The sequence below is a fragment of the Rhincodon typus genome, chromosome 29 (assembly GCF_021869965.1).
Source record: "Rhincodon typus isolate 14 chromosome 29, sRhiTyp1.1, whole genome shotgun sequence".
Lineage (NCBI taxonomy): Eukaryota > Metazoa > Chordata > Chondrichthyes > Orectolobiformes > Rhincodontidae > Rhincodon > Rhincodon typus.
Window position 1 is genome coordinate 14,676,983 of NC_063360.1, and position 18,017 is coordinate 14,694,999.

General features: G+C 41.8%; 1 protein-coding gene across 6 annotated transcripts in view; it reads left to right on the plus strand.

Moving 5' to 3' along the window:
* Positions 1-301: 301 nt before the first annotated feature.
* LOC109928907 (CDC42 small effector protein 2-like) overlaps positions 302-18,017 on the plus strand; it is a 21,388-nt gene continuing 3,672 nt past the window's right edge. Inside the window, exons 1-5 of one of the 6 annotated variants that reach the window (XM_048613971.1) lie at positions 302-618; positions 10,604-10,860; positions 11,392-11,666; positions 13,611-13,715; positions 16,684-16,815. In XM_048613971.1, the coding sequence (XP_048469928.1) occupies positions 11,613-11,666; positions 13,611-13,715; positions 16,684-16,785 (261 nt within the window). In that variant the 5' untranslated portion in view covers positions 302-618; positions 10,604-10,860; positions 11,392-11,612 and the 3' untranslated portion in view covers positions 16,786-16,815. Of the gene's footprint in view, positions 633-660; positions 902-10,603; positions 10,861-11,391; positions 11,667-13,610; positions 13,716-16,683; positions 16,828-18,017 lie in introns of those variants that run through there. The other 5 variants (XM_048613970.1, XM_020528839.2, XM_020528838.2 and 2 more) reach the window with 5 other exon arrangements.

Sequence of the window (18,017 nt, forward strand, 5' to 3'; positions counted from 1 at the left end):
TATACACCTCTGAACTAGGAGAGATTTGAACCCGAGACTCCTGGCGCAGAGGCAGGGTCATTACCACTGTCCACAAGAGCCCCATTTTAGTGTGGGGCTTAGGGGCAGCCTCTCGCCATTGGAGAGGCCAGCGCCGGCACCTTCCATCCTGCGGGGAGGCTGATCACAGGCTCAAGGCCGAGCCCCTGCCCTTGGGCAATGTCCGCTGTGAAGGGGGAAGGGTGGGTTTCCGCAGCAACCGGGGCGGAGAAACTGTGATTGACGGAGGCATTAACCAATCAGAGAAAGGCATACCCCGACGGCGGGGGCGGGGCCAGCAGCGGCCGTTAGCCGGGACCTGTCCTGTCTTCTCCCCCTCCCCCATCCCAAGGAGTAGGAGCCAGGACCTGTCCTGGTTTGTTCCCCCGACTCCCAGGAGCCGGGACCTGTCCTGGTTTGTATCTTCCCCTACCCCTTGGAGCTGGGGCCTGCCCTATCCTGTCCCTCGCTCCACCCCCGGAGCCGGGGCCTATCGTTTCCCTTCTTCCGTCTTGTCCCTCCCCCACCCCCTGGAGCCGGGGCCTGTCCTGTCCGTCCGTTAGCCGGGGTCTGTCGCACTGCCAGAAGATTGTCATTGAGGTGCCTGTGCGCGTGTGTGTGTATATATTTAACTACTGCGTCTCTGTCCCCGTGAAATGGGGATTCGGGATAATTTTACAGCTGAGGTCAGATAAAGAGCAACTGTATTTCATGCTTTATGGTTGCAGATCAGAAAAATCCAGTATGAACTAAGGCCTTGGTTAAATTGTGATCCAGTGAAGTTTGCTTGTAATCTGACAGCTTTTCGAGTCTTTTCTATGTGTATATAAAAGATTATTCCGATAAATGATAAAATGCGCAATAGAATTTTCTTCTCTCCTTGGTAAGTTCTCACTTCCTCTTTTGTAGGATATTTTTCTTGCACGACTATGTGTTTCTCGGGTACTTGGTAGCATTATGTTATCTCGATGAATTGTGTGATTGTGGTTACAAAAAGGGGGCAACACAGATGAGTTGCGTTCAATCCGGATAGGGGTCAGGAACGGGATTTCAGCATTTGGAAGCATTGGAAACTGTGAGGAGGGTAGTGCGGAACTTCAGAATGACAGTTCAAATGGTAGAATACTCGCTTAGCATGTGAGAGGTAGTAGGAATTAGTGCCAAAGTTCTCCGGGTCACCGGACCCGAAACATTAACAATTTTTTCCTTAACAGATGCTGCCAGACCTGCTGAGCTTTTCCAGCAACTTTGTTTTTGTTCCTGATTTACAGCATCCGCAGTTCTTTCGGTTTCTCCACTTTGTAACTGACTCGCTTGTCACCGCAACTCAGCCCTCACACCCCCTCCCCGCAATAACAACCAAAACAGAATCTCCCTCGTCCTCACGTACCACCCCACCAACCTCCGGATCCAACGCATCATTCTCCGACACTTCTGCCATCTGCAATCCGACCCCACCACCAAAGACATTTTTCCCTCCCCACCCTTATCTGCTTTCCGGAGGGACCACTCTCTCCGTGACTCCCTTGTCCGCTCCACACTCCCCTCCAGCCCCATCTCACCCAGCACTTCTCCCTGCAATAGCAGGAAGTGCTACACCTGCCCCTACACCTCTCCCATCCCAGGCCCCAAAAAGACTTTCCACATCAAGCAGATGTTCACCTGCACATCTGCTAATGTGGTATACTGCATCCGCTGTTCCCGTTGTGGCCTCCCCTACATCGGGGAAACCAAGCGGAGGCTTGGGGACCGCTTTGCAGAACACCTATGCTCGGTTCGCACTAAACAACTGCACCTCCCAGTCGCGAACCATTTCAACTCCCCCTCCCATTCCGCAGATGACATGTCCATCCTGGGCCGCCTCCAGTGCCACAACGATGCTACCTGAAGGTTGCAGGAACAGCAACTCATATTTCGCTTGGGAACCCTACAGCCAATGGTATCAATGTGGACTTCACAAGCTTCAAAATCTCCCCTCCCCCTACTGCATCCCAAAACCAGCCCAGCTCATCCCCACCTCCCTAACCTGTCCTTCCTCCCACCTATCCCCTCCTCCCACCTCAAGCCCCACCCCCATCTCCTACCTACTAACCTCATCCCGCCCCCTTGACCTGTCCGTCCTCCCTGGACTGACCTATCTCCTCCCTACCTCCCCACCTACACTCACCTTTACTGGCTCTATCCCCGCCTCTTTGACCTGTCTGTCTCCTCTCTACCTATCTTCTCCTTTATGCATCTTCTATCTGCCTCCCCCTCTCCCTATTTATTTCAGAACCCCCTTCCCCTCCCCCATTTCTGAAGAAGGGTCTAGGCCCAAAACGTCAACCTTCCTGCTCCTCTGATGCTGCTTGGCTTGCTGTATTATCTCGCTTGTCAAGATGCCTGATTTGTTTGAGGACTCTTGTGGTGTAGTGATAGTGTCCCTATATCTGGGCCAGATGCTATGTTTCCCCAATAATTCTTTATCCAGTTGTCCAGATCTCCAAGGTCTGTATTTGGTAGCAACTTTTGCATGCAAATGTCAATGCAATGGCATGCCAGTCAGCGTGTACGAGACCTGTAGCACAGCCATGCAACTTCGAATGTTGGCCAGAAGGTCCAGGTTCAAGTTCCACCTGCTCCAGAGATGTGTTACTTGCCCGAACATATTAATTAAATATCTACAGTCATTGTTTAGGGATGTGTAGTGAATTGTGTACTGTAGGGAAAAGAGATGAACCCATTAGTGACCAAAGTGGCAATCTGTGGAGCCAGAAGACATAGCTGAGCTTTTTAATGAGTACATTGCATCTGTATTCACTACAGAAAAGAACAATTTAAATTCAGAAATCAAGGAGAGGACCTGTGATAAACTTGAATAAATTAACAACTGAAAGAACTGCGGATGCTGTAAACACAGTTCTGAGGAAGGGTCACTGGACCCGAAACGTTAACTCTGTTTTTTTCCTTCACAGATGCTGCCAGGCCTGCTCGGCTTTTCCAGCAACTTTGTTTTTGTTCTTGAACAAATTAACATTGAGAGGGAGGAGGTATAAGTGGTTTTTCGTGGTGGAAATCAACTCTGACAAATTTGATTTAATTGGTTGAGGAGGTGATGAGGTAGTGTCGATGAGGGTAGTGCAGTTGATGTAGTCTACATGGAATTCAGTAAGGCTTTTGACGGGTCTAACAAAGCAACCTGTTAATAAATTAAGAGTCCAAGGCAGTGTGGCGAATTGGATCCAAAATTGGCATGGTGGCAGAAATCAGAGTGTGATAATCGAAGGGTGTTTTTGTGACTGGAAGACTTGATCCGGTGGTGTACCACACAGTTTGGTGCTGTGTCCCTTGCTTTTTTTTAGTGTACGTTCTTTAATGTAGGAGTAATTTAGCTAATGACATGTAAATTAGTGGTGTGGTAAGTGTGATGTATTCTGGGATGACTAACAAGGCAGGGAGTACACATTAAATGGTAGAACCCTAGCAAGTACAAACGATCAGTGGAATCGTGGTGTGCATGACCATTGGATCTTTAAACGTGGCAGGACAGGTGGTTAAGAAGGCATATGGGATACTTGCTTTATCAGTTACAGTGTTAAATACAAAAGCAAAGAGTATGATGGAACTGTATATAATGTTAGACCACAGCTGGGCAACTAGGTGCAGTTCTGATTACCACAATATGTGATTGCATTAGAGAACATGCAGAGAGATTCACCAGGATGTTGCCTGTGCTGGTGTGGTTCAGCAATGAAGAGAGCCTGCATAGGTTGCGGTTATAAAACCATAAGTTACTTTCCTTAAAGCAGAAAAGGCTGAAGGAGGATTGAGGTGTACAAATTTCTGAGTGGCTTAGACAGTGTAGATAGGGAGAATTGTTTTCCCCCAGGGAGTCAATAACCAGGGGGTACAATTTGAAGGTAAGGACCAGAAGGATTAGAGGGGATTGGAGGAAAATGAGGAGTGTGGGTGTCTGGAACTCACTGTTGAAAGGGTGGTAGAGACGAAAATCCTCAAGACATTAAGAACTGTTTAAAGGAACACTTGAAATGCCATAGCACATGGGGCTACAGACCAAGTGCTAGAAATGGGGTTAGAGTAGATGGATGTTTGATGACTGATATGGACCCAGTGGGCCAAAGGGCCTCCTTCTATGCTGTAAAACTCTATGACTTTGACTCAATGAATTAGTACACAATATCCTAGATTCAAATCCTGGATGCGCCCTCCTGAACTGCCTTTTTCATAATCGCGAGTAAGGAGTTGCCCATTTAAGACAAATGAGAGGAATTTTCTCTCTCAGAGAACAGTGATTCCATGGGATTCTTTACTGCAGAGAGCTGTTGAGGCTATATCATAAAGAATATTCAAGGCTGAGATAGACATACCCACCTGATGGACTTTATTTATCAATAAGGGAATCCAGGATTATAGCGAAAAGGCAAGAAAGCCAAATTGAGGATTGTCAGATCAACCATGATCTCATTGATTTGATAGGCCAAATGGTTTACCTCTGCCCCACATTTTATGGAGTTATGAACATTAACAAGTTGGTGGATGGGGCAGTTAGGTGGCAATTAGTTAGATGGGGCAGTTAGGTTCAATGTGGAGAAGTGTGAAGTGATAACACTGTGTAAACTAAAGGGTATTACAACTAGAAAGTATGTACAGCAGCTGAGGAAGCTGCATGTAAATGTGCACAAGTTATTACAGGCGGAGAGAGTGATTTATAGAGCAAAATGTATTCTGGGCTTTATTAGTAGTGGCATAGGATACAAGGCAGTTATGCTGAACCCTGTATAAGACATTAGTTGGATCTACGTTGAAATATTTTGTACAGTTCTGGGCATCACACCTTAGGAAGGATCTGAACCCACTGGAGAGAGTACAGAAGAGGTTTACAAGAATTCCCAGGGATGGAAAACTTATGTCATGAATAAGTGTAGAAATTGTTCTGATTTCCTTGGAGAAGTCAAGGCTGAAAGTAGCTCTGAAAGAGGTGTTGAAAATCATGTGGAGTTTATACAGTGTGGCTCGGGAGAAACTGTTCCCATTTGGAAAAGAATAGAGAGTGAAAGGGCACAGATGTAAAGTAATTTACAAAAGATGCAAAAACAAATGAGAAAAAGCTTTTTCATTGCAGTGAGCGATTAGGATCTGAAATGTACTAAACAAGTACAAGTTCGGCTTACACTTCCTGCTGTCTCTGGAAAGCAGCCAACATTACCAAAGACTCCTCCCACTCCGGTTATAATCACTTCCACCCTTTCATCTAGCAGAAGGTACAAAATTTGAAAACACATAACAGCAGATTTAAGAACAGCTTCTTCCCTGCTGTTATCAGACTTATGAACAAACCCCTCATACATGAGAGTTGATTTTTCTCTGCACCTTCTCTGTAGCTGTAACATTATATTCTGCATTCAGTTCTATCACCCTGATGTACTTGCGTAAGGTATGATTTGCCTGGTTAGCCCGCAAGATAATACTTTTCACTGTATCTCGGTACATGTGAATAATAATAAAGCAAATCAAATCAAGAAAACCAAAAAACTGTGGATGCTGTAAAGCCGAAACAAATACAGAAATTGCTGGAGAAGCTCAGCAGGTCTAACAGCATCTGTAGAGAGAAAGCAGAGTTAACCTTTTGGGTCCAGTCATCTTTCTTCAGGAGTGATTGTGCCTAGGAAAAGGTTGGTGTATACGCTGAAGATGAGATGGAGCTCAGATTGAGGCAACAGCAGATGGGCAGAGAAAGAAATGGGTAATTGTCAGCCTGGGGAGAATGAACAGCTGCAAATGGGGACCATGAGTAACTGACAATGGGTTGGTTGTGTAACAGCCCACGTGATGATGATAAGGCCAAGTATGTGAGGGTTGGGAGGACATTAAAGAAGGTGCTCAGGCCCTAAAATTAATGAACTTAACATCAAGCCCTGAAGACTGCAGGATCCCCAAGCAGAAAATGAGATGCTGAATATCAGCTCTTGGACATCTCCTCTTATCCTCCCAGACCATAATGCGACCATTGAACACCAGGCTATTGTGATCACAGTGGTCACTAATCTCGTTTAATCTGGTGGTCTCCTCCCTATTGCCTCGAAGCTCATAGTTTGCACATAGCCATACCTCCTTCCCAAAAGCCACAAACAGGATTGCCGGGGCAGACCCGTTGTTTCTGCTTGCTCCTGCCCAACAGAAACTGACTCTTCAACTTTGACTCAATTTTTTCTCCCCTTCCCACATATCCTAGATTCTTTTAATGCTTAACGCCAATTTCAGAATTTCTAGTTTGCGGGCTCCAGCTGCCTCCTCTTCACCGTGAACGTGCAATCCCTTTATATGTCCATCCCCTATCAGGATGGTCTTGGGTTGTCCGCTTCTTTCTGGAAAAGAGACTTGAACTGTCCCCCATCTACCACCATCCTCCTCCACCTGGTCGAGCTTGTACTCACTTTGAACAATTTCTCCTTTTAACTCCTGCAACTCTTTCTCAGGTACATCAATGACACAAGCGATGCTGTTGCTCTCTCTTGTCCGGAATTGGAAAACTTTATCTATTTCACTTCCAATTTCCACCCTGCTCTCACCTTCACCTGGTCCATCTCTGACTCCTTCCTCCCTTCCTCGACATCACTGTTTCCATTTCTGGGGAAAGGTTGGCTATGAATATCCGCTATAAACTCACTGACTCACACAGTTACCTGGACTATATACCCTGATACCCTACTTCCTGTAAAGACTCTAGTCCATTCTCCCAGTTCCTCTATCTCCATCACATCTGTTCCGACAATGCCACCTTCTACAAGGGAGCCTCCAAAATGTCCACCTTCATCAACCGAGGATTCTTCACTGTGCTTGACAAGGCCATCAGCTGTGTCTGACTCACCTGTCACACTTCTGCCCTCACCCTTTGTCTTCTCTCCCACTACACTGATAGGGTCCCCTGATCCTCGTTTATCACCCCACCAGCATCCACATCCTAAGGACCATTAGCCTCCATTTCCTCTGCCTCCAACAGGATGCCACCACTAGACACATGTTCCCTTCCCTCTCCTCCCTTGTCAGCCTTCTGCAGGGATTGTTCCCTCCAGGACACCTTCGTCCACTCCTGCTCCACTCTCAATGACTCCTCACACCCCCATAGCACCTTCTGATGAAATTGCAGAAAGTTTAACACCTGCCTGTTTACTTCTTCTGACCTCAGTATCCAAGGTCCCAGACACACCTTCTAGATGAAGCAGCAATTTACCTGCTCTTCACTCAATTTAGTCTACTGTATTCACCACTCACATTATGGGCTCTGCCTTGGGGACAGTCTGAGTGACCACTTTTCAGAATATCTATGTTCTGTCCACAAAAATGACCCTGAACTTACTGTTGCTTGCTGCTTCAAAGCACCGTGATCCCTGGCCAACATCCCTGACTCAGGCTTGCAGCAGGGCTTCAGCAAAGCTCAGTATAAGCTGGAAGAACAGCATCTCATTTTCTGCTTGGGGCCTGAGCACATTCTTCCATGTCCTTCTCCCAAATCCCACACAGCTGGCCTTGTCATCACATGGGTTACCACAACCATCCATTGTCAGCTACTTATGGACCCCAGCGGCAGCTATTGATTCTCCCAGGCTGAGTATTACCCAACTGCCCAACAACTGTTTTCTCTCTTTCTGAGCTCCATCTCCACCTATTGTTTACTCCTTGCCTATTCCCCACTTCATCTTCAGCATATATACCAACATTTTCCTAGCTACAATCAGTTCTGAAGAAGGATCACCGGACTTGAAACATTAACACTGTTTTCTCACCACAGATCCTGCCAGAGCTGTTGAGTTTCTCCAGCAATTTCTGTTTTTGCTTCTGAAATGTACTGCCTGTGAGTGTGCTGGAGGCAGGTTCATTGGATACTTTGAAAAGGAATTAGACTGTTAACTGCAAAAGAACAATGTTCAGGATTATGGGCAAGAAAATGGCACTAAATGAAATGCTCATTTGGAGAAGTGATGCGAACTTCATAGGCTGATTTACCACCACCTGCATTGTCATAATCCAGTGATTCTGAGTGTGATTGAACCATGGCTACTTTTCCCTCCCCTTTCTTTCCAATTCTGCAGAGACAAATTGTAAAGACTCTGTAATTTCTTCAGATGAGGTAAACTGACTCCGGGTCTTTAAGGTTTAATTCCTCATTGTCTAGATTGGCTGAGCCATTGAAGTGGCTAACAACACATAAAGCTTTTAAAAATAGATTGGTGACTTGCAGAGATCTTGGATTAATTAATTAACCTTATTGCTGTGTCTGATCAGTGTGGTATTGTATAATGGAAATTTACAAGTTTCTCAAAACTGAGCTGTATTATGGTCCATCATGCCAAGCTCTGCAATAATAAGTTTGAGATTGCTTCTGTGTGGAGGGGAATCAAATCTATGGCTAAAATTGGATCGGGTTATGCTTTGAGTGACTTTGTGTCACTGAAGATATCCTACCTGTGTCAGGATCAGAGAAGGTATTGAGGATGCTTTGCCTACATTGGAATCAGCAAAGCCTTGCTCAATTTAATGATATAAAGTAGTCTGAATTTGGAACAAATATCAGAAGTACAAGCCTGTACACATCTGAAAAGCAAGGAGACACGTTGCTGGTGGAATTATCTTCTGCTTCCAGTGTTTTTTGTTTTAATTTTAGATTTCCTGTAGTTTTAAAAGAACTTATCTCAAAATTACAGTTCATTTTGTGCACAATACTCATCTCCATGGTAACAGAAATTTACATAAGTAGAAAATTGAATTGCATTGAGGGTCTCATTCAAAATGACCCACTTTTAATTCAGGTATTGACAGTCAACTTTTTGTTTCAATTCCTCGGATGGCATTTCTGGAGGAAAATCTTACAAACGGAATAACTGTCATTGACGAGCCCATGTTATAAACAGAGTATTGATTTCAACTTGGCCTACAGTGCAAATATTGCAGTCCCTGTGCTTTCTACTCTGTCAGCCATTTATGAATGCAGAGATGTTTCCACATACGTATGTGCAACACTAGAAATTTCCAGAACTTTCCCTATGATTCAGTGAGTTTATCTAGTGAGTCCCCAAGTCATGTGGAAAACTGCTAAGTTCCTTTCACAGTCGTTTCAGAGATAGTAGGAACTGCAGATGCTGGAGAATCTGAGATAACATTTTCTGAAGAAGGGTCTAGGCCCGAAACGTCAGCTTTCCTGCTCTTCTGATGCTGCTTGGCCTGCTGTGTTCATCCAGCTCTACACCTTGTTATCTCCTTTCACAGTCTGTTGGGTTAACTGATCGCTAGCATGACAGCAATAAGGACATTATACTGAACACATCTTTCATCAGTTACAAAAGGAAAATAGAAGCAAGGTTTCATTACCTGATCATTATCACTGACCAGTTGTTCTTGTTGCTTTGAGGAAGAGTGACTGTTCTTCAGGGACAGCATCACAATAAAAAGGTTCCAAATCTTGGTAAAGAATGTCCTTGGAAAGTATTATCCCAGTAAAGAGGTGTGACTGTCACTGTGCGACAGTAACCCAATAAGATCCATTGCTTTAATTTGAGAAAATTGATGAAAAAGTGTTTTTAAAAATTGCATATGTTGTTATGTAGTGTTTTCAAGAAGGAGTTAGTTATAGTTCTTATGCCTAAAGGGATCAAAGGCTATTGGGTGAAAGTGGGAACAGGGAACTGAGTAGGATGATCAGCCATGATCATATTAAATGGTGGAGCAGGCTCGAAGGGCTGAATGACCTATTGCCATTCCTATTTTCTGTGTTTTTGTCTATTTTTATCACAAAGCAAATAGTTTTTTAAAAACTGAAAATTCCCAACTTTAGTTTTCATTTGGTTTTCCAGAATGCAGTCTTGTCAGTGTGAAATGACCCAATAATCTGGTCATGATCTAACAGACGAGAAATGTTTGCTCACAACTTCAGAATGAGGGAGTCTCAAATTTTATTAAGATCTTACTCTAATTTGCTGGAGCAGCTGACTTGATGGGTGTGATTCAGCAAAAGAACTAGCTTTGTTTAGTGTTACAAATAAATTACAAAAGAAATATCTGCAATCAATGTGTTCTGGAGTTCAACATTGTTTAATATTGTGAACTGTACGGTCCAACTATTAAAAGTTCTTTTACAGAAGATATGGTTTTCAATATTCCAGCATTTACCACAAATGTCTGACTAACTGGATAAAGAGTACTTTGTAGAGACACTGACACATACTGTGAATGTCTGAATCATGGGGCATGTTACGAAAACATTTCCCTGTGGAAAATACAGCTTCCCATGGATTTTGCAATCAGATAAAAATCCATTTACCAAGAAGCTCTCCAGAGTCCTGTCCGACAGTCAGAGGGACAACGTCCATTTGGAACTGTAAGCTGTGCTGCCTAGTTAAGTTAGGATATTGCTGTAGAGAGTCTGCAAGTGAGATGCATGGGTGGAAGCTTACATGGTTTATTTTTCTGACAATGATGCTGTTCAGAGAAATTTGATAGAATTCACAAGTAAGACTACTATTTACTAATTATTCACTGTTGATTTTATTATTTAGATTTTCTTTTACTGTTACTTTCTTCTCTCCTAAAGGAGTGACTCTCTCAGGGATTTGCTTCCCAAGAACTGCGGATTTGTTTCCTATGTTTTCACTCATATTTAGTTCCACATGTGCTGACTGTTACTGAAAATTTTGTTTCCTGGAAAATGACTGTCACTGGAGGTCGGGAACCTCGATACTGACTGTCCCAAGAGTTGGGTTTCTGTCTGCCGGTTCTCAATGGGGTTCGGGTTCTCTGTGTTGGCTCTCACTGGAGTGTGTGTTCCAGTGGATGTTTACTTTGATTAAGGTATAAGTTCCCCATTACAGACTAATTCTTCTGCACCAGTTTTCACTGATGTTTGGTTCCCTCTGTGTTCTCACAAAAATACAAGTTCTTTAAAATTTACTTTCCCTGATGTTTGAGTTCCATGGGCACTGCTTGTATTCATTTTAAATAATGTTCCCAGCCACTGATTCTGTAGAGTGGGAACTTCAGAACTGAACCACTGTCACACACCTGCATCCTAGCAGGATCATTCATTACTAAGCAGGAGTCAAACGATATTTTCATCCTTCCAGTTTCACAGACAGCAAGACCAACTATAACTTCCCATATGCTTTGGTGTCTCGCATTAGCTAGCTGAGCACAATTAAGATTGAAGTTAGGACTTTGCTGCACTACTTGATATCTTTACATAAATGTCACTACTTGACATTTCCTGTTTTAAAGTTAACGTAGAAACTGTGTGGTTTTGGTTGCTTGATTATATGAGACTAAAATACAAAACTAAAACTACATAAAATATCCCTAATGCAAGCATTTATTTTGTTTCTGCAGCTTGATTACAGCAATATTGGCAATACACACCAATAATATCGGTAGGAGAAACAATTGCTGTTGGAATACTGGTAACCAAGAAATTACCGAACGTGAAATTGACGGCACAAGTACTTGAGTGTTCTGCAACATTCACATCACCTGCCCAGATTTCTTTAGGACCTATTAACATAGCCAAAGAGATCTTGGATTTATCAAACACAGCAAAACAGTTTGTGACAATGAGTGAATTTTGGTTATGTTTTAACTGCTGTATTGCAGAACAACCACAGCCAGTAAGTGTATTTCTTAAATAAATGAATCCTATATACTAACTGTTTACTGAATTTATCATAGCATAGAGCCATATTGATAGATTTCAGTAGAATGTTCTATACTCACAAAAGAGAAGGGGCAGAAATTAGAATGGAACTTACACTCTTGGCTTTGTAATCTAGGATGTTCTTTGATATTCACAGTTATGTCTTTTTTAGGGATATGGTGAGGGATATTAAAACACTAACTATTTATAATGCATATAATGTCTGTTATGCTTATTTAGGAATGTAAGAAATATGAGCAGAAGTCACTCACTTAGCCCTTTAAACCTGCTTCACATTCCGACTAGTTCATGATTGATCTTCTATCTTGATGCCATTTTCTTATTCCGTTAACCTGTGATATTGTTACTATCTAAAAATATACTCCAAGACTGAGCCTCCACAGCCATCCTTCATAGAGAATTCCAAAGATTTGCTACCCTCTAGGTAAAGAAATTCCTCTTCATCTACCTCTTATTCTGAGACTCTATCCTCTGGTTTTAGACCTCTCCAGCCAGGGGAGACATCCATCCTGCAAATTCCCTGTTGAGCCCTGTAAGAATTTTGTATGCTTCAATGAGACCACTTTCCATATTTCTAAACTCTGGAGGATATGAGCTCAGTCTCCTTAGTCTCTTGTTAAAAGACAATATTGCCATCCCAGAGATATATCTGGTGAGGCTTTGTTGCACTCCTTATATGATGTATTGTTCCTTGGGTGAGATGACCAAAACTCTGCACAGTATTTCAGATTCTGACTCATCAGGGCTGTATACAATTACAGCATGACTTCTTTACTCCTTTACTCAAATCCTCTTGCAATAAAGGCCAGCATACCATTTCAATTTGTGTGTTAGCTTTCAGGTATTTAGGAACAAGAGCATCCAGGTCTCTTTGGACATGGACACTTCCCAATCTCTCTCATATGAGAAATACTCTATATTCTGTTTCTCTTGCCAAGGTGGATAACTTCACATTTTTGACATTGTATTTTGTTCACAGTTTTTGTGCCCGCTCACTTAGCCTATCTGAATCCCCAGAAACTTCTTTGGATCCTCCTTACAACTCTCATTTCTTCCTAGTTTTGTGTGATCAGCAAACTTGGTTCCCACATCCAGATTATTGAAATAGATTGTGAATAGCTGGACTCGAGCATTGATCACTGCTGTGGGACCATACCATTCCTATCCTGCTGATCTGTGGTTAGGAGCTGTTTATTCCTAATGTCTGTTCTAAGTCCGTTAACCAGTTCTGAATCCATGCCAGCATATTCCTACTAATTTCATGTGGTATGATTTTGCTTACTAACCTTCGTGGAACCATAATGAAAATCATATGAAAATCCAAATTCATTTCGTCCATTGGTTCACCCTTCTCTGTTCTGCTAGTTATGTCCTCAAAAAAACGAACAGGTTTTTAAAGCCTGATTTTCCTTTCTTAGATCCATGTTGATACTGTTTAGTTATACCATTATTTTTCAAGTGTCAAGTTTGTCACATCTTTTATAATAGATTCTACATTTCTCCTACTACTGATGTCAGGCTAACAGGTCAGCAGTGATCCATTTTCTCTCTCCCTTCTACCTTAAATAGTGGGGTTGCATTGTAATCTTCCAAACTGTAAGAACTATTCCAGAATATACAGAATTTTGGAAAATGCCTACCGACACTTCTTCTATTTCTAAAGCCAGTAGCTCGTTCTGTTTAAAATATTTTCTACACAGACTGGACTGATTATATAGTAATCATATTTAGGTAGGATAGATCTTAAATCATGAGAGCATTTTTAGTGCTTGATTGCATTAATTAACCTGCTAAATATTCATGGTAATCTATGCAACTTGATTGTTTTACCAGTGTCATATCTATATATTAAAGTAGTGCTGGACCTCACTCCTGATCTTGACATCTGTTTTGACAGAAAAGACGGAGGCGGATAGACAGGAGTATGATAGGAGAGCCAACAAATTTTGTTCACACATCACACATGGGGGCCGGAGATATGTTCGGGGATCGAATGAGCTCTGTAAGTGTTTCTAACATGGTATTCTTGCTCAGCCCTTAGTCGTTATATCCTTATCTTGTCCTTTTTGATATTTACATGTCTGACATTTTCCCAGACTATTCCTTCTTGACTTGTCTGCAAGACTGGGTCCATAGCCTTGAGTGTTATGACACTTCAAGTGCTCATCCAAGTAATTTTTTAAAGGTTGAGGTTTCCAGGCTCAACTGCTCTTTCAAGTGTATTCCAGATCCCTGCCACCCTCTGGGTGAAAATATTTTTCCTCAAATCCCCTCCAAACCTCTTGCCTTTCGCTTTAAAATTATAAGCAGAAATTTCCTCTAATTAAATATGGAGGAGAATTGTTTCTGGTTCCTGTTCCAAATCCAACTATAGGTGTTCTGGAGTACTTTGAGCTGGAAGAGATTGCACAGATAGATAGAGGGAGACTGCATTGAAATAGTTGTCTAGAAGGAAAAGACATGAATGAGGATTTCAATAACACATGAGCAGAGAAAAGCATGAAATCAAGCAATGTTGTTGGAGGTGGAAATATGTGCTTACTGCTGGCATGAATATGCAGTTGGAAGTACATTTCTGATTAAAATGGTGACTTCATTACTCTCCCCTGAGATCAAATCAGTCTGTTCGCAGTTAGCTGCTCTCCCACATTCTATTGTCTGCAAACTTGAAGACATCCAAAACTCTGCCCGTGTCTTAACTTGTTCCAAGTCTCATTCACCAGTCAATCCTGTGACCGCCATTGGTTCCCAGTCGAGCAATTTTTTTGACTTTAAAATTCTCATCTGTTTTCAAATCATTTGCATCATCTCAATTAGCACATCTACAGTTCCAAAACCATCCGAGATATCTGCACTCATCTAGTTATGGTTTATTGAGAATTTCCAGTTATAATCACATCACTGTTTGTAGCTACACATTCACTTGCCTGGACTCTGTTGTTTGGAAGTTCCTCTCTATACCTCGCCACCTGTAATTACACCTCTTGGCCTCTAATATCTCCTTATGTGACTTGATGTCAAACTTTTTATTATAATGCTTTTGAGAAGCACCTTGGGATGGATCATTATGTTAAAAGTACTACATAAATATAAGATATTCTTCTATTAGTTCAGTTTTAGCACTGTCTATGTTGTTCTCAATCATTATCCAAAGAGTTCAGTTTTGATTTTTTCCTCCCTGCATGTCCTTTCACACTTGCTTCTTCACTTGTCCCAATTTTATAAGTGCATCAGAGACTTGTACAAAATGTAAAAATCTGATTTCCTTCAGATCTTCGTCTCCTTGCCAGTTTACTTGTGTACAGTTAAATCCCCTATGATTCAATTTGTTCTATTCATTTCATATATACCTATCTATTTTACTTTCCAGTTAATTCCTGCCATTCTGTGCTCTGTATTGTATGGCTGATTCCTTCCTTTGTCTTAACCTATATAGATTCTGTTTCGGACTCTTTCTTAGTTATGCCATGTCTTGCTTCTGCCATTGTATTTGATTAGTATAGCAACCCACTCCTTTATTCTCTTTCAAAATGCATTAAAGTCTGTAATATTTAACTTCAAATCCGGTCCTGTCTACAGCTTTGTTTCCAGTATCCTTATTATACCAACAGTACTTCTTCACTTTTAATTATTGACTCCAGTTGCCCTTGTCACTGTTATGCTGCTTTGCAGTAAATATAATGAGGTTATTTTTCATTACCAGTTTTATGTGTGTCATGTACTTATTACTTCACATGACCTTTTCCATTCTCTGATTTTTATCTCTTTTTATATCCTGTTCTTTGCTCTTGTCTCAATTTTTCTTATCTTTAGTTTAGTAATACATTTGGTTGAATCCTTACCTTCCTCATTTGTTAGTTTAAAGTCCTGTCAACAAACCAATTTATGCTCTCTATAGTGAGCACTTGTTACAATACAAATGGTCCAAGCACCACCATTTGAATGTAGCAGAACATCCCAAGTGGCTTCACAGAGGAGTGAAGAAAAATTAAAAGCTAAACTGAAAAAAGTTATTAGAAAAAGTCACCTAAAGGTTGACCAAGGAGATGTGCTTTAAGGACATTTCAAAACGGAGGGTGGAAGTGTCAGAGGCTTAGTAATTTGAGAATGTGGGTCCAAGGCAGCTGAAGGCATGGCTTTTAGTGTTGGGGCCAGAGGGAGATCATGACATGCAATATTAAGAACAGCTGAGAGTTTGTGAGGAAGAGCAACAAACACAGAATCCCTCCACCTTGGGGCTTTGTTCGCACCTACAATTCATGTGTCAAAGATGCCAAAGCAAGTGAAAGGTTCTGTAATTAACACCATACCTCTAGATTTTCAGACATGGAGTATGCAACCAGTGCATGGGAGAATTCTTGAATAGCCTCCTTTCTGATCCTGAAATATTGTAATGGCTCCACCTAGCTGTGATAGTACAAACCACCAGATTTATAATTAAAACAAGACTTCCTCCTTGACTTCTTCCCTTCCTCTCCTTAAGGTAGTGACTCATGTTGGGGTACACTTCCAGTACTATCTAAGTGGCTTCATGTGTGAGTTCAGAAAATTAGTATGTCTGTTCAGCTCAGAGAACATCCCACACTTAAACTGATATCATATAGTTCAGGAAGGGTCACTGGAGGATGATCTTAGATTTTGTTATGCTCAGGCAGGAGGTACTAAGATCAATTTTTGTACCTCAAAAATGATATAGGATGTAGAGTGAGCCTGGTGTCTCAATTTCTGCCCAACCTTTACTGCAGAAAGTGGTAAATGAGCTGTCAACAAATTGACTTAATGAAGAAGTCATAAGTTAGACCTGTTCCTTTGTATTTAAAAAAAGCTTGAATTGTGAACAAGCTAAAGTGAAAGAGTGCAGTATTCAGAAAACAATTTAGAATGAAAGCTACAGATGGTAAGTTTTGACAGTGCAATGTTACATTAACCAGAGTTCCTATACTCTTACTGTTTTTTTTTTTCTGACACAGATGATTGATGTACATGGCCAAATGCAATCTAAGGGTGGCTACAGTGACACAGTGCCAATTAGTATTCAAACAATGCAACTTATCGATACAGCAGCATCATAGTGTTATTCGTCTAACTGTTGCATAACTCAGGTAAATCCATTAGTAAGTATCTGTGGTCTTAATTATAGACTCAAATAAAACCATGAATAAATATCATTATTATTTGGTGCTGAATTACTGAACTTGGGTAAACACATTGAGAAATATCACCATCTGCTTAAAAGCAATTGTTCTGTTTTCTCGGCTTTACTGCTGAAAGTCCTGATTCTTGTTAAGGTACAATTCATCAGGCTACTCAGCTGAAGTCCAATCTTCATCATTCCACTTTGAGTCCTGGCAAAGTATGAAACCATGGGGAGGGCATGGCCATTATGTCTGGTTTTATCTTTGAACCACAGCTTCATTAAATACAGAAGGAGACCATTTGGCCTATCGTGTCTGTGCCTGCTTTCCGAATGAGCAGTGCATCTAGTGGCATTCTTGATCCTTCTCCCCATAGCCCTACATATTCATCCTTTTCAGATAATATTCCAATCTTCTCTTAATTTCCTTGATTGAACCTGCCTCCATCACATTCTCAGGCAATGCATTTCCAAACCCTATTTACATGCTAGACGAAAAAGCTTCTCCTCATTTTTCCATTGCTTATTTTGCCAATTTCCTTAGCCCTGTGTCCTCTTGAGCTCAATCCTACCACCGGTAGGAATGATTTTTCCCAACTACTCTGGTCAATCCCCTCATGATTTTGAATATATCTATCAAATCTTCTCTCAACCATCTCTTCAAAGAAAACAGTCCCAACTTCTCCAGTCTATCTAGGTAGCTGTAATGATTCATCTCTGATTTATTGTTATGAATCTTTTCTGCACTCTCTGCATAACATAAATTCCTTGTTCTTCTACTCTATTCCCCTTAACAAAGCCTAGGATGCTTCATTCTTTAACCACTCTCCCAATCTGTTCTACCACCTTCAATGATTTATGTACATCTGCTCCCAGATCTCTGCTACGCTTTTCATGTTCATTTAGGTGATCATGGGTCACAAAAGGTAGCATTCCAATCTCTAGACCAGAAGTTCAGGTTTGACTCTCACGCCAGCACGTGTCGGCCACAGGAGGTGTATCCATAATAAAGCCCCATGGCAGATATAATTAAAGACCTGAAGAACTTCTCCTCCCTGATTGCTGGAAGCTGTCCCAACTGAAAAAGACTTAATACAAACCTGAGATAACAAGGTGTAGAGCTGGATGAACACAGCAGGCCAAGCAGCATCATAGGAGCAGGAAGGCTGA